This window comes from Engystomops pustulosus, chromosome 7 (genome assembly GCF_040894005.1).
Source record: "Engystomops pustulosus chromosome 7, aEngPut4.maternal, whole genome shotgun sequence".
In the NCBI taxonomy this organism is placed as follows: Eukaryota; Metazoa; Chordata; class Amphibia; order Anura; family Leptodactylidae; genus Engystomops; species Engystomops pustulosus.
Window position 1 is genome coordinate 69,901,347 of NC_092417.1, and position 18,505 is coordinate 69,919,851.

Genomic DNA, 18,505 nt, shown 5'->3' on the forward strand with positions numbered 1-18,505 from the left:
AAAAGGGGTTATTTCGATAAATACACGAGATTCAAAATCTGAAAATAGACATATGCAATTCTTTTTCTAAGAGCCATGTTACCAAATTTAAGCACTTATAGAAAATCCCCATCTTCAGAAGGGAGGAAATTTAAAGTGTAACCGTCATTCTGAGCAAAAAAAAAAACTAAAATACATAATTCTGCTCTAGGTGTCCCTGGGAATCATTCCTCAAAGTATTTTGCCTCTCGGTCCTCATTTAGTACCTTTTTTTGGCCCATAACAACCAGGGTTTCCAGCTCTCAAAAAAAAACTACAATCGGCAAGATGGAGGACTTCTCCCGAGCTGCACCAATTCCATGGAATACCGAACCCCCAAAGCTTCAAACGTGCTCTTAAAACCCATTTATTGAGGCAGGCCTATCACACTCGCTAACCGCATGCAACCTGTAACTCTCTTTATTAACCAATTCTAGGTACTTCTCATGTCTGTTTTCCAGAAAATGTCAGGTTCCTATTGTTTCATATGACGGTTTGTACTCAGTAATGTCTTGTTTTATTTGAATATGCTCCCCAGAATCTGTCACTTTCTAAAGATTCTTATAGTGTCCAGTCATACAAGAGAATAGAACACATATGTATTGCATTAGGAGGTGGCGGTATTGGGGGTTCTATGGCGATTATGTGAGCCTCACGGTTTTATAGTTCAGGTGCAGTACTGCCGACAACCAACACCCCGATTTATTTGTTGTGCCATAAGGATGTACATACATCCCCACAATTGTTGTGTGAATGCAGCTTAATTGTGAAGGCCCAGTTTTATCCTCTTAATGCGTTATTACCTTCACGTATATCATAATTCCATTAAAGGGAACCTACCACCACGATTCTACCTATAAAAGGTAGAACAGGTGGTAGGTGGATGTAAGGGTCGTGAGGATAGCTCTTTTTAGAGCTAATCCTCACGTCCCCGCTAACTTTTGGTAAACTTTATTGAACTAATATGGAAATTTAGTTATGCGGCTACTGGGGCGTACAGTAGCCGGGCACGAGGCTACACAGCGCGGCTACTACACGCCCCAGTAGCGACATTACTCCTCCTACCCTGTTGTGTGCGGCGCACAGCTCCTCGTAGCTGCGCGCCCTCATCCGTCATGATGGCGTTCTGCGCATGCGCAGGGTAGGAGGAGTAACGTCGCTACTGGGGCGTGGAGTAGCCGCACTGTGTAGCATCCTGCCCAGCTACTCCACGCCCCAGTAGCCGCAAAACTAAATTTACATATTACTTCAATAAAGTTTACCAAAAGTTAGCGGGGACGTGAGGATTAACTCTAAAAAGAGCTATCCTCGCGTCCCTTACATCCACCTACCACCCGTTCTACCTTTATAGGTAGAATCGTGGTGGTAGGTTCCCTTTAAATATGTATGAAGAGGGTTGACAAGCGGTACCCTCTCCATACACGGTGAGCAGTGGTGGATTAAGTGTCCCATTGCCTTTTCACACAACTAGGGCCCCCTCCCCACCGCCCAAACCAACATGTGCCCAGATGTTAGGACTTTGAATACTACTCTATATCCTTAATCCTACAATGTTCATAAAAGTAATTTAATGATGAACTTCAAACCTGCCCTTATAACCCGTCTACTTAGGAAAGCCAATCACATGTATTAGATATGGACTTTTGCTGTGTGCCAAGGTTGATGCCACACATGGCATTTTTGCTCTGTTTGTAAGCATCTTAATAGATGAACAGATTCAAAGCTGCCAAATGCATGGTATGGTTTTTAAAACGCATGCTTAACCCCTTTCCGATTTTAGGGCACTTCTATAAAGAAAAGAGGAGACTCAATAAGGAAGACACTTTAATATAACAGATTTTATTACACATTTTGTTAATAGAGTCAGTAATTGATTATTTTACATAGTAAAACAATTCCTGCTCTGCTACATGGAACTACAAGTCCCAGCATGACTTGTAGTTACATCCTGGACAGATCTCCAGAAAGCTAAATGCAATGATGTACAAGTGATTGCTTTAGAGAAATGTTTTCTCCCAATATGAGGGCTCCATAAGGTTTTTGGCCATTTTAAAACTCCATTGCAGTGATCCTTATTTTTCAATACCTCATTTCAATCCCCCACAAAGTAGATAACCCCATACAAGGGCCATTACACTCCTCCTGTTCAGCCATATGTAAGTTGAGGCAGGCCCCGCTGGTCAGATCTTCCCAACGTCCATGGACCTATTAGAACACTGAGCATCTTAAAAAAAGAAACTTTATAAGATATAAAATCACATAAACAGCATAAAGGAGAGTTCACTGTATAATGCAAACATCCACTATAAACAATCTGGCGGGACAGGAGGGGCGTAGAAATTTGCTGGACAAGCAGGTCTCTGGATGATGCTGTTCCGGGCGCTTGAACCACTTGCCCCTACAGGTCAGGCACCACACGGGTTGGCAGTAGAACTGCTGGCACTCTCCTTTGTTGGGCACGTAGCAGTACTTCACAAGCTTGATGTTGGCGTTAGTCTGCATACAGCCGATACAGGGCTCCAGTTCCCGGAATGAGTAGTTACAGGTATAACTTGTACGTACCTGATGACAAAGGGGATATGCAACACCCCTGCCAATATATGGGCAGAGGAGTAGCGAATAAGGCCCTCAACCTGTTAGAACCCATCTAGTGAGTCTGATCAACTCATAAAGAGGGAATGCAGTAAGTCTCAGGTAATCAGCAGCTGTAGATTCTGCCTGAACAGGCAAGGGTTAAATGGATGCGATTCTGTCTACCAATTGTATTGCACCATGTACACTGGAGTGTCATTGGAGAGTTAGCCACCGCCTGACCAGGATAACAAAACCCCTGAAAAGGGAGGGGCAAGTCCTCTTTTCCAGCCACCTCTGACCAGAGAGGTCAGTCAGTTCCAGAGATCTTAGCGCACATGCTCTTACCACAGGCCTCAGCTCTCACTATAGAGCACATCATGTCAGAGGAGAGAAACTGTCTGCGCACCATCAGCACTAACACTCAGCTAAACCCAGGATAAAAGCTGCACCTTCCACAACTGAACACAGCTCCATCCCAGCCTGCATCTGCTACCAGGCTGGTGACCAAATTCCTGAGGACCACTCCAGTAGTCTGTAATGTACCAATGGGGGGGTATTGGTGCTAATGTACCAATGGGGGGGTATTGGTGCTAATGTACCAATGGGGGGGTATTGGTGCTAATGTACCAATGGGGGGGTATTGGTGCTAATGTACCAATGGGGGGGTATTGGTGCTAATGTACCAATGGGGGGGTATTGGTGCTAATGTACCAATGGGGGGGTATTGGTGCTAATGTACCAATGGGGGGGTATTGGTGCTAATGTACCAATGGGGGGGTATTGGTGCTAATGTACCAATGGGGGGGTATTGGTGCTAATGTACCAATGGGGGGGTATTGGTGCTAATGTACCAATGGGAGGGTATTGGTGCTAATGTACCAATGGGGGGGTATTGGTGCTAATGTACCAATGGGGGGTATTGGTGCTAATGTACCAATGGGGGGGTATTGGTGCTAATGTACCAATGGGGGGGTATTGGTGCTAATGTACCAATGGGGGGTATTGGTGCTAATGTACCAATGGGGGGGTATTGGTGCTAATGTACCAATGGGGGGGTATTGGTGCTAATGTACCAATGGGGGGGTATTGGTGCTAATGTACCAATGGGGGGGTATTGGTGCTAATGTACCAATGGGGGGGTATTGGTGCTAATGTACCAATGGGGGGGTATTGGTGCTAATGTACCAATGGGGGGGTATTGGTGCTAATGTACCAATGGGGGGGTATTGGTGCTAATGTACCAATGGGGGGTATTGGTGCTAATGTACCAATGGGGGGTATTGTGCTAATGTACCAATGGTGGGGTATTGGTGCTAATGTACCAATGGGGGGGTATTGGGGCTAATGTACCAATGGGGGGTATGGTGCTAATGTACCAATGGGGGGTATTGGTGCTAATGTACCAATGGGGGGGTATTGGTGCTAATGTACCAATGGGGGGTATTGGTGCTAATGTACCAATGGGGGGGTATTGGTGCTAATGTACCAATGGGGGGGTATTGGTGCTAATGTACCAATGGGGGGGTATTGGTGCTAATGTACCAATGGGGGGGTATTGGTGCTAATGTACCAATGGGGGGTATTGGTGCTAATGTACCAATGGGGGGGTATTGGTGCTAATGTACCAATGGGGGGGTATTGGTGCTAATGTACCAATGGGGGGTATTGGTGCTAATGTACCAATGGGGGGTATTGGTGCTAATGTACCAATGGGGGGGGTATTGGTGCTAATGTACCAATGGGGGGTATTGGTGATAATGTACCAATGGGGGGGTATTGGTGCTAATGTACCAATGGGGGGTATTGGTGCTAATGTACCAATGGGGGGGTATTGGTGCTAATGTACCAATGGGGGGTATTGGTGCTAATGTACCAATGGGGGGGTATTGGTGCTAATGTACCAATGGGGGGTATTGGTGCTAATGTACCAATGGGGGGGTATTGGTGCTAATGTACCAATGGGGGGGTATTGGTGCTAATGTACCAATGGGGGGGTATTGGTGCTAATGTACCAATGGGGGGGTATTGGTGCTAATGTACCAATGGGGGGGTATTGGTGCTAATGTACCAATGGGGGGGTATTGGTGCTAATGTACCAATGGGGGGGTATTGGTGCTAATGTACCAATGGGGGGGTATTGGTGCTAATGTACCAATGGGGGGGTATTGGTGCTAATGTACCAATGGGGGGGTATTGGTGCTAATGTACCAATGGGGGGGTATTGGTGCTAATGTACCAATGGGGGGGTATTGGTGCTAATGTACCAATGGGGGGGTATTGGTGCTAATGTACCAATGGGGGGGTATTGGTGCTAATGTACCAATGGGGGGGTATTGGTGCTAATGTACCAATGGGGGGGTATTGGTGCTAATGTACCAATGGGGGGGTATTGGTGCTAATGTACCAATGGGGGGGTATTGGTGCTAATGTACCAATGGGGGGGTATTGGTGCTAATGTACCAATGGGGGGGTATTGGTGCTAATGTACCAATGGGGGGGTATTGGTGCTAATGTACCAATGGGGGGGTATTGGTGCTAATGTACCAATGGGGGGGTATTGGTGCTAATGTACCAATGGGGGGGTATTGGTGCTAATGTACCAATGGGGGGGTATTGGTGCTAATGTACCAATGGGGGGGTATTGGTGCTAATGTACCAATGGGGGGGTATTGGTGCTAATGTACCAATGGGGGGGTATTGGTGCTAATGTACCAATGGGGGGGTATTGGTGCTAATGTACCAATGGGGGGGTATTGGTGCTAATGTACCAATGGGGGGGTATTGGTGCTAATGTACCAATGGGGGGGTATTGGTGCTAATGTACCAATGGGGGGGTATTGGTGCTAATGTACCAATGGGGGGGTATTGGTGCTAATGTACCAATGGGGGGGTATTGGTGCTAATGTACCAATGGGGGGGTATTGGTGCTAATGTACCAATGGGGGGGTATTGGTGCTAATGTACCAATGGGGGGGTATTGGTGCTAATGTACCAATGGGGGGGTATTGGTGCTAATGTACCAATGGGGGGGTATTGGTGCTAATGTACCAATGGGGGGGTATTGGTGCTAATGTACCAATGGGGGGGTATTGGTGCTAATGTACCAATGGGGGGGTATTGGTGCTAATGTACCAATGGGGGGGTATTGGTGCTAATGTACCAATGGGGGGGTATTGGTGCTAATGTACCAATGGGGGGGTATTGGTGCTAATGTACCAATGGGGGGGTATTGGTGCTAATGTACCAATGGGGGGGTATTGGTGCTAATGTACCAATGGGGGGGTATTGGTGCTAATGTACCAATGGGGGGGTATTGGTGCTAATGTACCAATGGGGGGGTATTGGTGCTAATGTACCAATGGGGGGGTATTGGTGCTAATGTACCAATGGGGGGGTATTGGTGCTAATGTACCAATGGGGGGGTATTGGTGCTAATGTACCAATGGGGGGGTATTGGTGCTAATGTACCAATGGGGGGGTATTGGTGCTAATGTACCAATGGGGGGGTATTGGTGCTAATGTACCAATGGGGGGGTATTGGTGCTAATGTACCAATGGGGGGGTATTGGTGCTAATGTACCAATGGGGGGGTATTGGTGCTAATGTACCAATGGGGGGGTATTGGTGCTAATGTACCAATGGGGGGGTATTGGTGCTAATGTACCAATGGGGGGTATTGGTGCTAATGTACCAATGGGGGGGTATTGGTGCTAATGTACCAATGGGGGGGTATTGGTGCTAATGTACCAATGGGGGGGTATTGGTGCTAATGTACCAATGGGGGGGTATTGGTGCTAATGTACCAATGGGGGGGTATTGGTGCTAATGTACCAATGGGGGGGTATTGGTGCTAATGTACCAATGGGGGGGTATTGGTGCTAATGTACCAATGGGGGGTTATTGGTGCTAATGTACCAATGGGGGGGTATTGGTGCTAATGTACCAATGGGGGGGGTATTGGTGCTAATGTACCAATGGGGGGTATTGGTGCTAATGTACCAATGGGGGTATTGGTGCTAATGTACCAATGGGGGGTATTGGTGCTAATGTACCAATGGGGGGGTATTGGTGCTAATGTACCAATGGGGGGGTATTGGTGCTAATGTACCAATGGGGGGGTATTGGTGCTAATGTACCAATGGGGGGGTATTGGTGCTAATGTACCAATGGGGGGTATTGGTGCTAATGTACCAATGGGGGGGTATTGGTGCTAATGTACCAATGGGGGGGTATTGGTGCTAATGTACCAATGGGGGGGTATTGGTGCTAATGTACCAATGGGGGGTATTGGTGCTAATGTACCAATGGGGGGGTATTGGTGCTAATGTACCAATGGGGGGGTATTGGTGCTAATGTACCAATGGGGGGGTATTGGTGCTAATGTACCAATGGGGGGGTATTGGTGCTAATGTACCAATGGGGGGTATTGGTGCTAATGTACCAATGGGGGGTATGGTGCTAATGTACCAATGGGGGGGTATTGGTGCTAATGTACCAATGGGGGGGTATTGGTGCTAATGTACCAATGGGGGGGTATTGGTGCTAATGTACCAATGGGGGGGTATTGGTGCTAATGTACCAATGGGGGGGTATTGGTGCTAATGTACCAATGGGGGGGTATTGGTGCTAATGTACCAATGGGGGGGTATTGGTGCTAATGTACCAATGGGGGGGTATTGGTGCTAATGTACCAATGGGGGGTATTGGTGCTAATGTACCAATGGGGGGGTATTGGTGCTAATGTACCAATGGGGGGGTATTGGTGCTAATGTACCAATGGGGGGGTATTGTGCTAATGTACCAATGGGGGGGTATTGGTGCTAATGTACCAATGGGGGGGTATTGGTGCTAATGTACCAATGGGGGGGTATTGGTGCTAATGTACCAATGGGGGGGTATTGGTGCTAATGTACCAATGGGGGGTATTGGTGCTAATGTACCAAGGGGGGGGTATTGGTGCTAATGTACCAATGGGGGGGTATTGGTGCTAATGTACCAATGGGGGGGTATTGGTGCTAATGTACCAATGGGGGGTATTGGTGCTAATGTACCAATGGGGGGGTATTGGTGCTAATGTACCAATGGGGGGGTATTGGTGCTAATGTACCAATGGGGGGGTATTGGTGCTAATGTACCAATGGGGGGGTATTGGTGCTAATGTACCAATGGGGGGGTATTGGTGCTAATGTACCAATGGGGGGGTATTGGTGCTAATGTACCAATGGGGGGGTATTGGTGCTAATGTACCAATGGGGGGGTATTGGTGCTAATGTACCAATGGGGGGGTATTGGTGCTAATGTACCAATGGGGGGTATTGGTGCTAATGTACCAATGGGGGGGTATTGGTGCTAATGTACCAATGGGGGGGTATTGGTGCTAATGTACCAATGGGGGGTATTGGTGCTAATGTACCAATGGGGGGGTATTGGTGCTATGTACCAATGGGGGGGTATTGGTGCTAATGTACCAATGGGGGGTATTGGTGCTAAATGTACCAATGGGGGGGTATTGGTGCTAATGTACCAATGGGGGGGTATTGGTGCTAATGTACCAATGGGGGGGTATTGGTGCTAATGTACCAATGGGGGGGTATTGGTGCTAATGTACCAATGGGGGGGTATTGGTGCTAATGTACCAATGGGGGGTATTGGTGCTAATGTACCAATGGGGGGTATTGGTGCTAATGTACCAATGGGGGGTATTGGTGCTAATGTACCAATGGGGGGGTATTGGTGCTAATGTACCAATGGGGGGTATTGGTGCTATGTACCAATGGGGGGTATTGGTGCTAATGTACCAATGGGGGGGTATTGGTGCTAATGTACCAATGGGGGGGTATTGGTGCTAATGTACCAATGGGGGGGTATTGGTGCTAATGTACCAATGGGGGGGTATTGGTGCTAATGTACCAATGGGGGGGTATTGGTGCTAATGTACCAATGGGGGGGTATTGGTGCTAATGTACCAATGGGGGGTATTGGTGCTAATGTACCAATGGGGGGGTATTGGTGCTAAGGTACAATGGGGGGTATTGGTGCTAATGTACCAATGGGGGGGTATTGGTGCTAATGTACCAATGGGGGGGTATTGGTGCTAATGTACCAATGGGGGGGTATTGGTGCTAATGTACCAATGGGGGGGTATTGGTGCTAATGTACCAATGGGGGGTATTGGTGCTAATGTACCAATGGGGGGGTATTGGTGCTAATGTACAATGGGGGGGTATTGGTGCTAATGTACCAATGGGGGGTATTGGTGCTAATGTACCAATGGGGGGGTATTGGTGCTAATGTACCAATGGGGGGGTATTGGTGCTAATGTACCAATGGGGGGGTATTGGTGCTAATGTACCAATGGGGGGGTATTGGTGCTAATGTACAATGGGGGGGTATTGGTGCTAATGTACCAATGGGGGGGTTGGTGCTAATGTACCAATGGGGGGGTATTGGTGCTAATGTACCAATGGGGGGGTATTGGTGCTAATGTACCAATGGGGGGGTATTGGTGCTAATGTACCAATGGGGGGGTATTGGTGCTAATGTACCAATGGGGGGGTATTGGTGCTAATGTACCAATGGGGGGTATTGGTGCTAATGTACCAATGGGGGGGTATTGGTGCTAATGTACCAATGGGGGGGTATTGGTGCTAATGTACCAATGGGGGGGTATTGGTGCTAATGTACCAATGGGGGGGTATTGGTGCTAATGTACCAATGGGGGGGTATTGGTGCTAATGTACCAATGGGGGGGTATTGGTGCTAATGTACCAATGGGGGGGTATTGGTGCTAATGTACCAATGGGGGGGTATTGGTGCTAATGTACCAATGGGGGGGTATTGGTGCTAATGTACCAATGGGGGGGTATTGGTGCTAATGTACCAATGGGGGGGTATTGGTGCTAATGTACCAATGGGGGGGTATTGGTGCTAATGTACCAATGGGGGGGTATTGGTGCTAATGTACCAATGGGGGGGTATTGGTGCTAATGTACCAATGGGGGGGTATTGGTGCTAATGTACCAATGGGGGGGTATTGGTGCTAATGTACCAATGGGGGGGTATTGGTGCTAATGTACCAATGGGGGGGTATTGGTGCTAATGTACCAATGGGGGGGTATTGGTGCTAATGTACCAATGGGGGGGTATTGGTGCTAATGTACCAATGGGGGGGTATTGGTGCTAATGTACCAATGGGGGGGTATTGGTGCTAATGTACCAATGGGGGGGTATTGGTGCTAATGTACCAATGGGGGGGTATTGGTGCTAATGTACCAATGGGGGGGTATTGGTGCTAATGTACCAATGGGGGGGTATTGGTGCTAATGTACCAATGGGGGGGTATTGGTGCTAATGTACCAATGGGGGGGTATTGGTGCTAATGTACCAATGGGGGGGTATTGGTGCTAATGTACCAATGGGGGGGTATTGGTGCTAATGTACCAATGGGGGGGTATTGGTGCTAATGTACCAATGGGGGGGTATTGGTGCTAATGTACCAATGGGGGGGTATTGGTGCTAATGTACCAATGGGGGGGTATTGGTGCTAATGTACCAATGGGGGGGTATTGGTGCTAATGTACCAATGGGGGGGTATTGGTGCTAATGTACCAATGGGGGGGTATTGGTGCTAATGTACCAATGGGGGGGTATTGGTGCTAATGTACCAATGGGGGGGTATTGGTGCTAATGTACCAATGGGGGGGTATTGGTGCTAATGTACCAATGGGGGGGTATTGGTGCTAATGTACCAATGGGGGGGTATTGGTGCTAATGTACCAATGGGGGGGTATTGGTGCTAATGTACCAATGGGGGGGTATTGGTGCTAATGTACCAATGGGGGGGTATTGGTGCTAATGTACCAATGGGGGGGTATTGGTGCTAATGTACCAATGGGGGGGTATTGGTGCTAATGTACCAATGGGGGGGTATTGGTGCTAATGTACCAATGGGGGGGTATTGGTGCTAATGTACCAATGGGGGGGTATTGGTGCTAATGTACCAATGGGGGGGTATTGGTGCTAATGTACCAATGGGGGGGTATTGGTGCTAATGTACCAATGGGGGGGTATTGGTGCTAATGTACCAATGGGGGGGTATTGGTGCTAATGTACCAATGGGGGGGTATTGGTGCTAATGTACCAATGGGGGGGTATTGGTGCTAATGTACCAATGGGGGGGTATTGGTGCTAATGTACCAATGGGGGGGTATTGGTGCTAATGTACCAATGGGGGGGTATTGGTGCTAATGTACCAATGGGGGGGTATTGGTGCTAATGTACCAATGGGGGGGTATTGGTGCTAATGTACCAATGGGGGGGTATTGGTGCTAATGTACCAATGGGGGGGTATTGGTGCTAATGTACCAATGGGGGGGTATTGGTGCTAATGTACCAATGGGGGGGTATTGGTGCTAATGTACCAATGGGGGGGTATTGGTGCTAATGTACCAATGGGGGGGTATTGGTGCTAATGTACCAATGGGGGGGTATTGGTGCTAATGTACCAATGGGGGGGTATTGGTGCTAATGTACCAATGGGGGGGTATTGGTGCTAATGTACCAATGGGGGGGTATTGGTGCTAATGTACCAATGGGGGGGTATTGGTGCTAATGTACCAATGGGGGGGTATTGGTGCTAATGTACCAATGGGGGGGTATTGGTGCTAATGTACCAATGGGGGGGTATTGGTGCTAATGTACCAATGGGGGGGTATTGGTGCTAATGTACCAATGGGGGGGTATTGGTGCTAATGTACCAATGGGGGGGTATTGGTGCTAATGTACCAATGGGGGGGTATTGGTGCTAATGTACCAATGGGGGGGTATTGGTGCTAATGTACCAATGGGGGGGTATTGGTGCTAATGTACCAATGGGGGGGTATTGGTGCTAATGTACCAATGGGGGGGTATTGGTGCTAATGTACCAATGGGGGGGTATTGGTGCTAATGTACCAATGGGGGGGTATTGGTGCTAATGTACCAATGGGGGGGTATTGGTGCTAATGTACCAATGGGGGGGTATTGGTGCTAATGTACCAATGGGGGGGTATTGGTGCTAATGTACCAATGGGGGGGTATTGGTGCTAATGTACCAATGGGGGGGTATTGGTGCTAATGTACCAATGGGGGGGTATTGGTGCTAATGTACCAATGGGGGGGTATTGGTGCTAATGTACCAATGGGGGGGTATTGGTGCTAATGTACCAATGGGGGGGTATTGGTGCTAATGTACCAATGGGGGGGTATTGGTGCTAATGTACCAATGGGGGGGTATTGGTGCTAATGTACCAATGGGGGGGTATTGGTGCTAATGTACCAATGGGGGGGTATTGGTGCTAATGTACCAATGGGGGGGTATTGGTGCTAATGTACCAATGGGGGGGTATTGGTGCTAATGTACCAATGGGGGGGTATTGGTGCTAATGTACCAATGGGGGGGTATTGGTGCTAATGTACCAATGGGGGGGTATTGGTGCTAATGTACCAATGGGGGGGTATTGGTGCTAATGTACCAATGGGGGGGTATTGGTGCTAATGTACCAATGGGGGGGTATTGGTGCTAATGTACCAATGGGGGGGTATTGGTGCTAATGTACCAATGGGGGGGTATTGGTGCTAATGTACCAATGGGGGGGTATTGGTGCTAATGTACCAATGGGGGGGTATTGGTGCTAATGTACCAATGGGGGGGTATTGGTGCTAATGTACCAATGGGGGGGTATTGGTGCTAATGTACCAATGGGGGGGTATTGGTGCTAATGTACCAATGGGGGGGTATTGGTGCTAATGTACCAATGGGGGGGTATTGGTGCTAATGTACCAATGGGGGGGTATTGGTGCTAATGTACCAATGGGGGGGTATTGGTGCTAATGTACCAATGGGGGGGTATTGGTGCTAATGTACCAATGGGGGGGTATTGGTGCTAATGTACCAATGGGGGGGTATTGGTGCTAATGTACCAATGGGGGGGTATTGGTGCTAATGTACCAATGGGGGGGTATTGGTGCTAATGTACCAATGGGGGGGTATTGGTGCTAATGTACCAATGGGGGGGTATTGGTGCTAATGTACCAATGGGGGGGTATTGGTGCTAATGTACCAATGGGGGGGTATTGGTGCTAATGTACCAATGGGGGGGTATTGGTGCTAATGTACCAATGGGGGGGTATTGGTGCTAATGTACCAATGGGGGGGTATTGGTGCTAATGTACCAATGGGGGGGTATTGGTGCTAATGTACCAATGGGGGGGTATTGGTGCTAATGTACCAATGGGGGGGTATTGGTGCTAATGTACCAATGGGGGGGTATTGGTGCTAATGTACCAATGGGGGGGTATTGGTGCTAATGTACCAATGGGGGGGTATTGGTGCTAATGTACCAATGGGGGGGTATTGGTGCTAATGTACCAATGGGGGGGTATTGGTGCTAATGTACCAATGGGGGGGTATTGGTGCTAATGTACCAATGGGGGGGTATTGGTGCTAATGTACCAATGGGGGGGTATTGGTGCTAATGTACCAATGGGGGGGTATTGGTGCTAATGTACCAATGGGGGGGTATTGGTGCTAATGTACCAATGGGGGGGTATTGGTGCTAATGTACCAATGGGGGGGTATTGGTGCTAATGTACCAATGGGGGGGTATTGGTGCTAATGTACCAATGGGGGGGTATTGGTGCTAATGTACCAATGGGGGGGTATTGGTGCTAATGTACCAATGGGGGGGTATTGGTGCTAATGTACCAATGGGGGGGTATTGGTGCTAATGTACCAATGGGGGGGTATTGGTGCTAATGTACCAATGGGGGGGTATTGGTGCTAATGTACCAATGGGGGGGTATTGGTGCTAATGTACCAATGGGGGGGTATTGGTGCTAATGTACCAATGGGGGGGTATTGGTGCTAATGTACCAATGGGGGGGTATTGGTGCTAATGTACCAATGGGGGGGTATTGGTGCTAATGTACCAATGGGGGGGTATTGGTGCTAATGTACCAATGGGGGGGTATTGGTGCTAATGTACCAATGGGGGGGTATTGGTGCTAATGTACCAATGGGGGGGTATTGGTGCTAATGTACCAATGGGGGGGTATTGGTGCTAATGTACCAATGGGGGGGTATTGGTGCTAATGTACCAATGGGGGGGTATTGGTGCTAATGTACCAATGGGGGGGTATTGGTGCTAATGTACCAATGGGGGGGTATTGGTGCTAATGTACCAATGGGGGGGTATTGGTGCTAATGTACCAATGGGGGGGTATTGGTGCTAATGTACCAATGGGGGGGTATTGGTGCTAATGTACCAATGGGGGGGTATTGGTGCTAATGTACCAATGGGGGGGTATTGGTGCTAATGTACCAATGGGGGGGTATTGGTGCTAATGTACCAATGGGGGGGTATTGGTGCTAATGTACCAATGGGGGGGTATTGGTGCTAATGTACCAATGGGGGGGTATTGGTGCTAATGTACCAATGGGGGGGTATTGGTGCTAATGTACCAATGGGGGGGTATTGGTGCTAATGTACCAATGGGGGGGTATTGGTGCTAATGTACCAATGGGGGGGTATTGGTGCTAATGTACCAATGGGGGGGTATTGGTGCTAATGTACCAATGGGGGGGTATTGGTGCTAATGTACCAATGGGGGGGTATTGGTGCTAATGTACCAATGGGGGGGTATTGGTGCTAATGTACCAATGGGGGGGTATTGGTGCTAATGTACCAATGGGGGGGTATTGGTGCTAATGTACCAATGGGGGGGTATTGGTGCTAATGTACCAATGGGGGGGTATTGGTGCTAATGTACCAATGGGGGGGTATTGGTGCTAATGTACCAATGGGGGGGTATTGGTGCTAATGTACCAATGGGGGGGTATTGGTGCTAATGTACCAATGGGGGGGTATTGGTGCTAATGTACCAATGGGGGGGTATTGGTGCTAATGTACCAATGGGGGGGTATTGGTGCTAATGTACCAATGGGGGGGTATTGGTGCTAATGTACCAATGGGGGGGTATTGGTGCTAATGTACCAATGGGGGGGTATTGGTGCTAATGTACCAATGGGGGGGTATTGGTGCTAATGTACCAATGGGGGGGTATTGGTGCTAATGTACCAATGGGGGGGTATTGGTGCTAATGTACCAATGGGGGGGTATTGGTGCTAATGTACCAATGGGGGGGTATTGGTGCTAATGTACCAATGGGGGGGTATTGGTGCTAATGTACCAATGGGGGGGTATTGGTGCTAATGTACCAATGGGGGGGTATTGGTGCTAATGTACCAATGGGGGGGTATTGGTGCTAATGTACCAATGGGGGGGTATTGGTGCTAATGTACCAATGGGGGGGTATTGGTGCTAATGTACCAATGGGGGGGTATTGGTGCTAATGTACCAATGGGGGGGTATTGGTGCTAATGTACCAATGGGGGGGTATTGGTGCTAATGTACCAATGGGGGGGTATTGGTGCTAATGTACCAATGGGGGGGTATTGGTGCTAATGTACCAATGGGGGGGTATTGGTGCTAATGTACCAATGGGGGGGTATTGGTGCTAATGTACCAATGGGGGGGTATTGGTGCTAATGTACCAATGGGGGGGTATTGGTGCTAATGTACCAATGGGGGGGTATTGGTGCTAATGTACCAATGGGGGGGTATTGGTGCTAATGTACCAATGGGGGGGTATTGGTGCTAATGTACCAATGGGGGGGTATTGGTGCTAATGTACCAATGGGGGGGTATTGGTGCTAATGTACCAATGGGGGGGTATTGGTGCTAATGTACCAATGGGGGGGTATTGGTGCTAATGTACCAATGGGGGGGTATTGGTGCTAATGTACCAATGGGGGGGTATTGGTGCTAATGTACCAATGGGGGGGTATTGGTGCTAATGTACCAATGGGGGGGTATTGGTGCTAATGTACCAATGGGGGGGTATTGGTGCTAATGTACCAATGGGGGGGGTATTGGTGCTAATGTACCAATGGGGGGGTATTGGTGCTAATGTACCAATGGGGGGGGTATTGGTGCTAATGTACCAATGGGGGGGTATTGGTGCTAATGTACCAATGGGGGGGTATTGGTGCTAATGTACCAATGGGGGGGTATTGGTGCTAATGTACCAATGGGGGGGTATTGGTGCTAATGTACCAATGGGGGGGTATTGGTGCTAATGTACCAATGGGGGGGTATTGGTGCTAATGTACCAATGGGGGGGTATTGGTGCTAATGTACCAATGGGGGGGTATTGGTGCTAATGTACCAATGGGGGGGTATTGGTGCTAATGTACCAATGGGGGGGTATTGGTGCTAATGTACCAATGGGGGGGTATTGGTGCTAATGTACCAATGGGGGGGTATTGGTGCTAATGTACCAATGGGGGGGTATTGGTGCTAATGTACCAATGGGGGGGTATTGGTGCTAATGTACCAATGGGGGGGTATTGGTGCTAATGTACCAATGGGGGGGTATTGGTGCTAATGTACCAATGGGGGGGTATTGGTGCTAATGTACCAATGGGGGGGTATTGGTGCTAATGTACCAATGGGGGGGTATTGGTGCTAATGTACCAATGGGGGGGTATTGGTGCTAATGTACCAATGGGGGGGTATTGGTGCTAATGTACCAATGGGGGGGTATTGGTGCTAATGTACCAATGGGGGGGTATTGGTGCTAATGTACCAATGGGGGGGTATTGGTGCTAATGTACCAATGGGGGGGTATTGGTGCTAATGTACCAATGGGGGGGTATTGGTGCTAATGTACCAATGGGGGGGTATTGGTGCTAATGTACCAATGGGGGGGTATTGGTGCTAATGTACCAATGGGGGGGTATTGGTGCTAATGTACCAATGGGGGGGTATTGGTGCTAATGTACCAATGGGGGGGGTATTGGTGCTAATGTACCAATGGGGGGGTATTGGTGCTAATGTACCAATGGGGGGGTATTGGTGCTAATGTACCAATGGGGGGGGGGGGTTATTGGTGCTAATGTACCAATGGGGGGGGGGTTATTGGTGCTAATGTACCAATGGGGGGGGGGTTATTGGTGCTAATGTACCAATGGGGGGGGGGGGGGGTTATTGGTGCTAATGTACCAATGGGGGGGGGGGGGTTATTGGTGCTAATGTACCAATGGGGGGGGGGGTTTATTGGTGCTAATGTACCAATGGGGGGGGGGTTTATTGGTGCTAATGTACCAATGGGGGGGGGTTTATTGGTGCTAATGTACCAATGGGGGGGGGGGTATTGGTGCTAATGTACCAATGGGGGGGGGGGGGTAGCAACATCATGTGTGTGTGGGGGGGGGGGGGGGGAGTACCGAGAAGTTCAGATATGTAGGGGAAAACACTCACCGACGGCACAGCTGCACGAAGTGCATTAAGAACCCCGCATGGTGCGCACTCACCCCAATAACGCAGCCGTGGCCCGCGTACATGATAGTGGATGAAGCCACGTTCTCGCTCACTAACCCGCCGGACAGCAGCTTCTGCTCGGTTATCCCGGCCGAGTGGATCTCATTGGCGGGAAACATGAAGCACACGGCGAACACCACGTGTAAACGTCCCGCCAAACTCTCCATTGCTGTGAGACGGCGGGAACATGTGCACACTTCCGGCCATGAAGGCGGCCGGGCATCGTGGGAGTTTTTATGTTGACATGGCAACCAATCACAGAACCGCATTCATTTCTTTTGGAAATGAAAACTGATCTGTGATTGGTTCTTATAGACAAGGATAGTTTTGTTTTTTTAATGACAGAATGTATAAACTGTACTGTATGTATCCATGTATAAAGAAAAAGACTGCAGATCATCACTGAGTTCAGTCTTTAATAAGAGAATTGTTTTAAATAAAGGAGCCTAATCTGCTCCAAGTCTATTATAATATGGTCAGACCACTTGGACTGGTCAGTGTGAACATGATCTCTTGATGGTGCTCTGGCAATACTTGCATACTTGAAAAAATGCATCTTATTTGCATGTTGGCTTTTTTAATGGGTTTTTGGTTAAAGTGTCTTAATTTGGCATTTTTGTCTGTGTTTTTTGGAGAGGCGTTTTTATTTCGGTCGTCAAAGCAGTTGAAAACGCATGTGTTTGTGGTCTCCGTTTTGAAACGCATGCGATTACATGCACAAAGCATAGAAAAAAAGATCACTGGTCTTTTACAAAGTCCAAGAGACACAGCTGAATGCAATTAATAAACATCAAGCAATGCATTTGAACATTTGAAAAACCGCATAAGGCTGGCGCCACACGTAGCGCTTTGTCTGCGCTCGCAAACGCAGACAAAGTCGCGCCCATCGGAGCGGGCCTCGGCCCGATCGCATCGGCGTTTCTATGGAAACGCCTACCCTCGGGAACGAGCCGCCGGTGTTTTGCTTTAATTTAACGCGAAACACCGGCGGCTCGTTCCCGATCGCAGGCGTTTCCCTGGAAACGCATGTGCGTTCGGGCCGAGGACCTTCCCCTGTGCGCTAGCGTCGCGTTTTGACGGACGCCTAGCGGTACGCGTGACCGCGGCCTAAGTGTCAAGTCACACGTGGCGTTTTTAGATTGTTTTTAGGTAGTGCGTTTTCAGATCGTTAAAACACGCATTGTTTTTTTTTTAAATGCATGTGTTTTTTTGAAAACGCAGCCGTTTTTGTTCGGAAAACCAAACCAAATTCGGAAAACCAGACAAAAACAGATGCGTTTTCAAAAAACGGATGCCTTTTTTAACGATTTAACTAAAACCAACTAAAAATGTAACTTAAAAAGGCCGTTTTTGGGCCGTTTTTAAGCAGTCCGTTAAAATCCGCATGCGGTTTTTTTTTAATGCATCCATTGATCACCTTTCCTCAGCTGTTGTATATGCGTTTCAAACGCAATGAAAACGCGGGTCAAAACACAACGTATGAACGCGCCCGT

At 48.7% G+C, this 18,505-nt stretch overlaps 1 protein-coding gene across 3 annotated transcripts; it reads right to left on the reverse strand.

Moving 5' to 3' along the window:
• Positions 1 to 1,918: 1,918 nt before the first annotated feature.
• LOC140068812 (E3 ubiquitin-protein ligase TM129-like) lies at positions 1,919 to 17,244 on the reverse strand. Of its 3 annotated transcripts, none has more exons than XR_011848573.1 (2): positions 17,006 to 17,244; positions 1,919 to 2,608 (listed from the first exon to the last, which is right to left on the reverse strand). XR_011848573.1 is itself a non-coding variant. In XM_072114196.1 (2 exons), exons 1-2 carry the CDS (start codon positions 17,177 to 17,179, stop codon positions 2,299 to 2,301), a joined length of 456 nt encoding a protein of 151 aa, XP_071970297.1. In that variant the 5' UTR covers positions 17,180 to 17,244; the 3' UTR covers positions 1,919 to 2,298. The 3 variants fall into 3 exon arrangements, 1 of the variants encoding a protein (XP_071970297.1); XR_011848574.1 differs by having other exon boundaries at positions 16,953 to 17,244; XM_072114196.1 differs by having other exon boundaries at positions 1,919 to 2,580.
• Positions 17,245 to 18,505: the final 1,261 nt, after the last annotated feature.

Excerpts from the sequence above, each read along its gene's own strand:
- LOC140068812 (XM_072114196.1), bottom strand. The coding sequence starts at position 17,179 with ATGGAGAGTTTGGCGGGACGTTTACACGTGGTGTTCGCCGTGTGCTTC. Across the intron at positions 2,581-17,005 it reads GCCACGGCTGCGTTATTGGG|GTACGTACAAGTTATACCTG; the intron begins GTGAGTGCGCAC and ends CTTTGTCATCAG.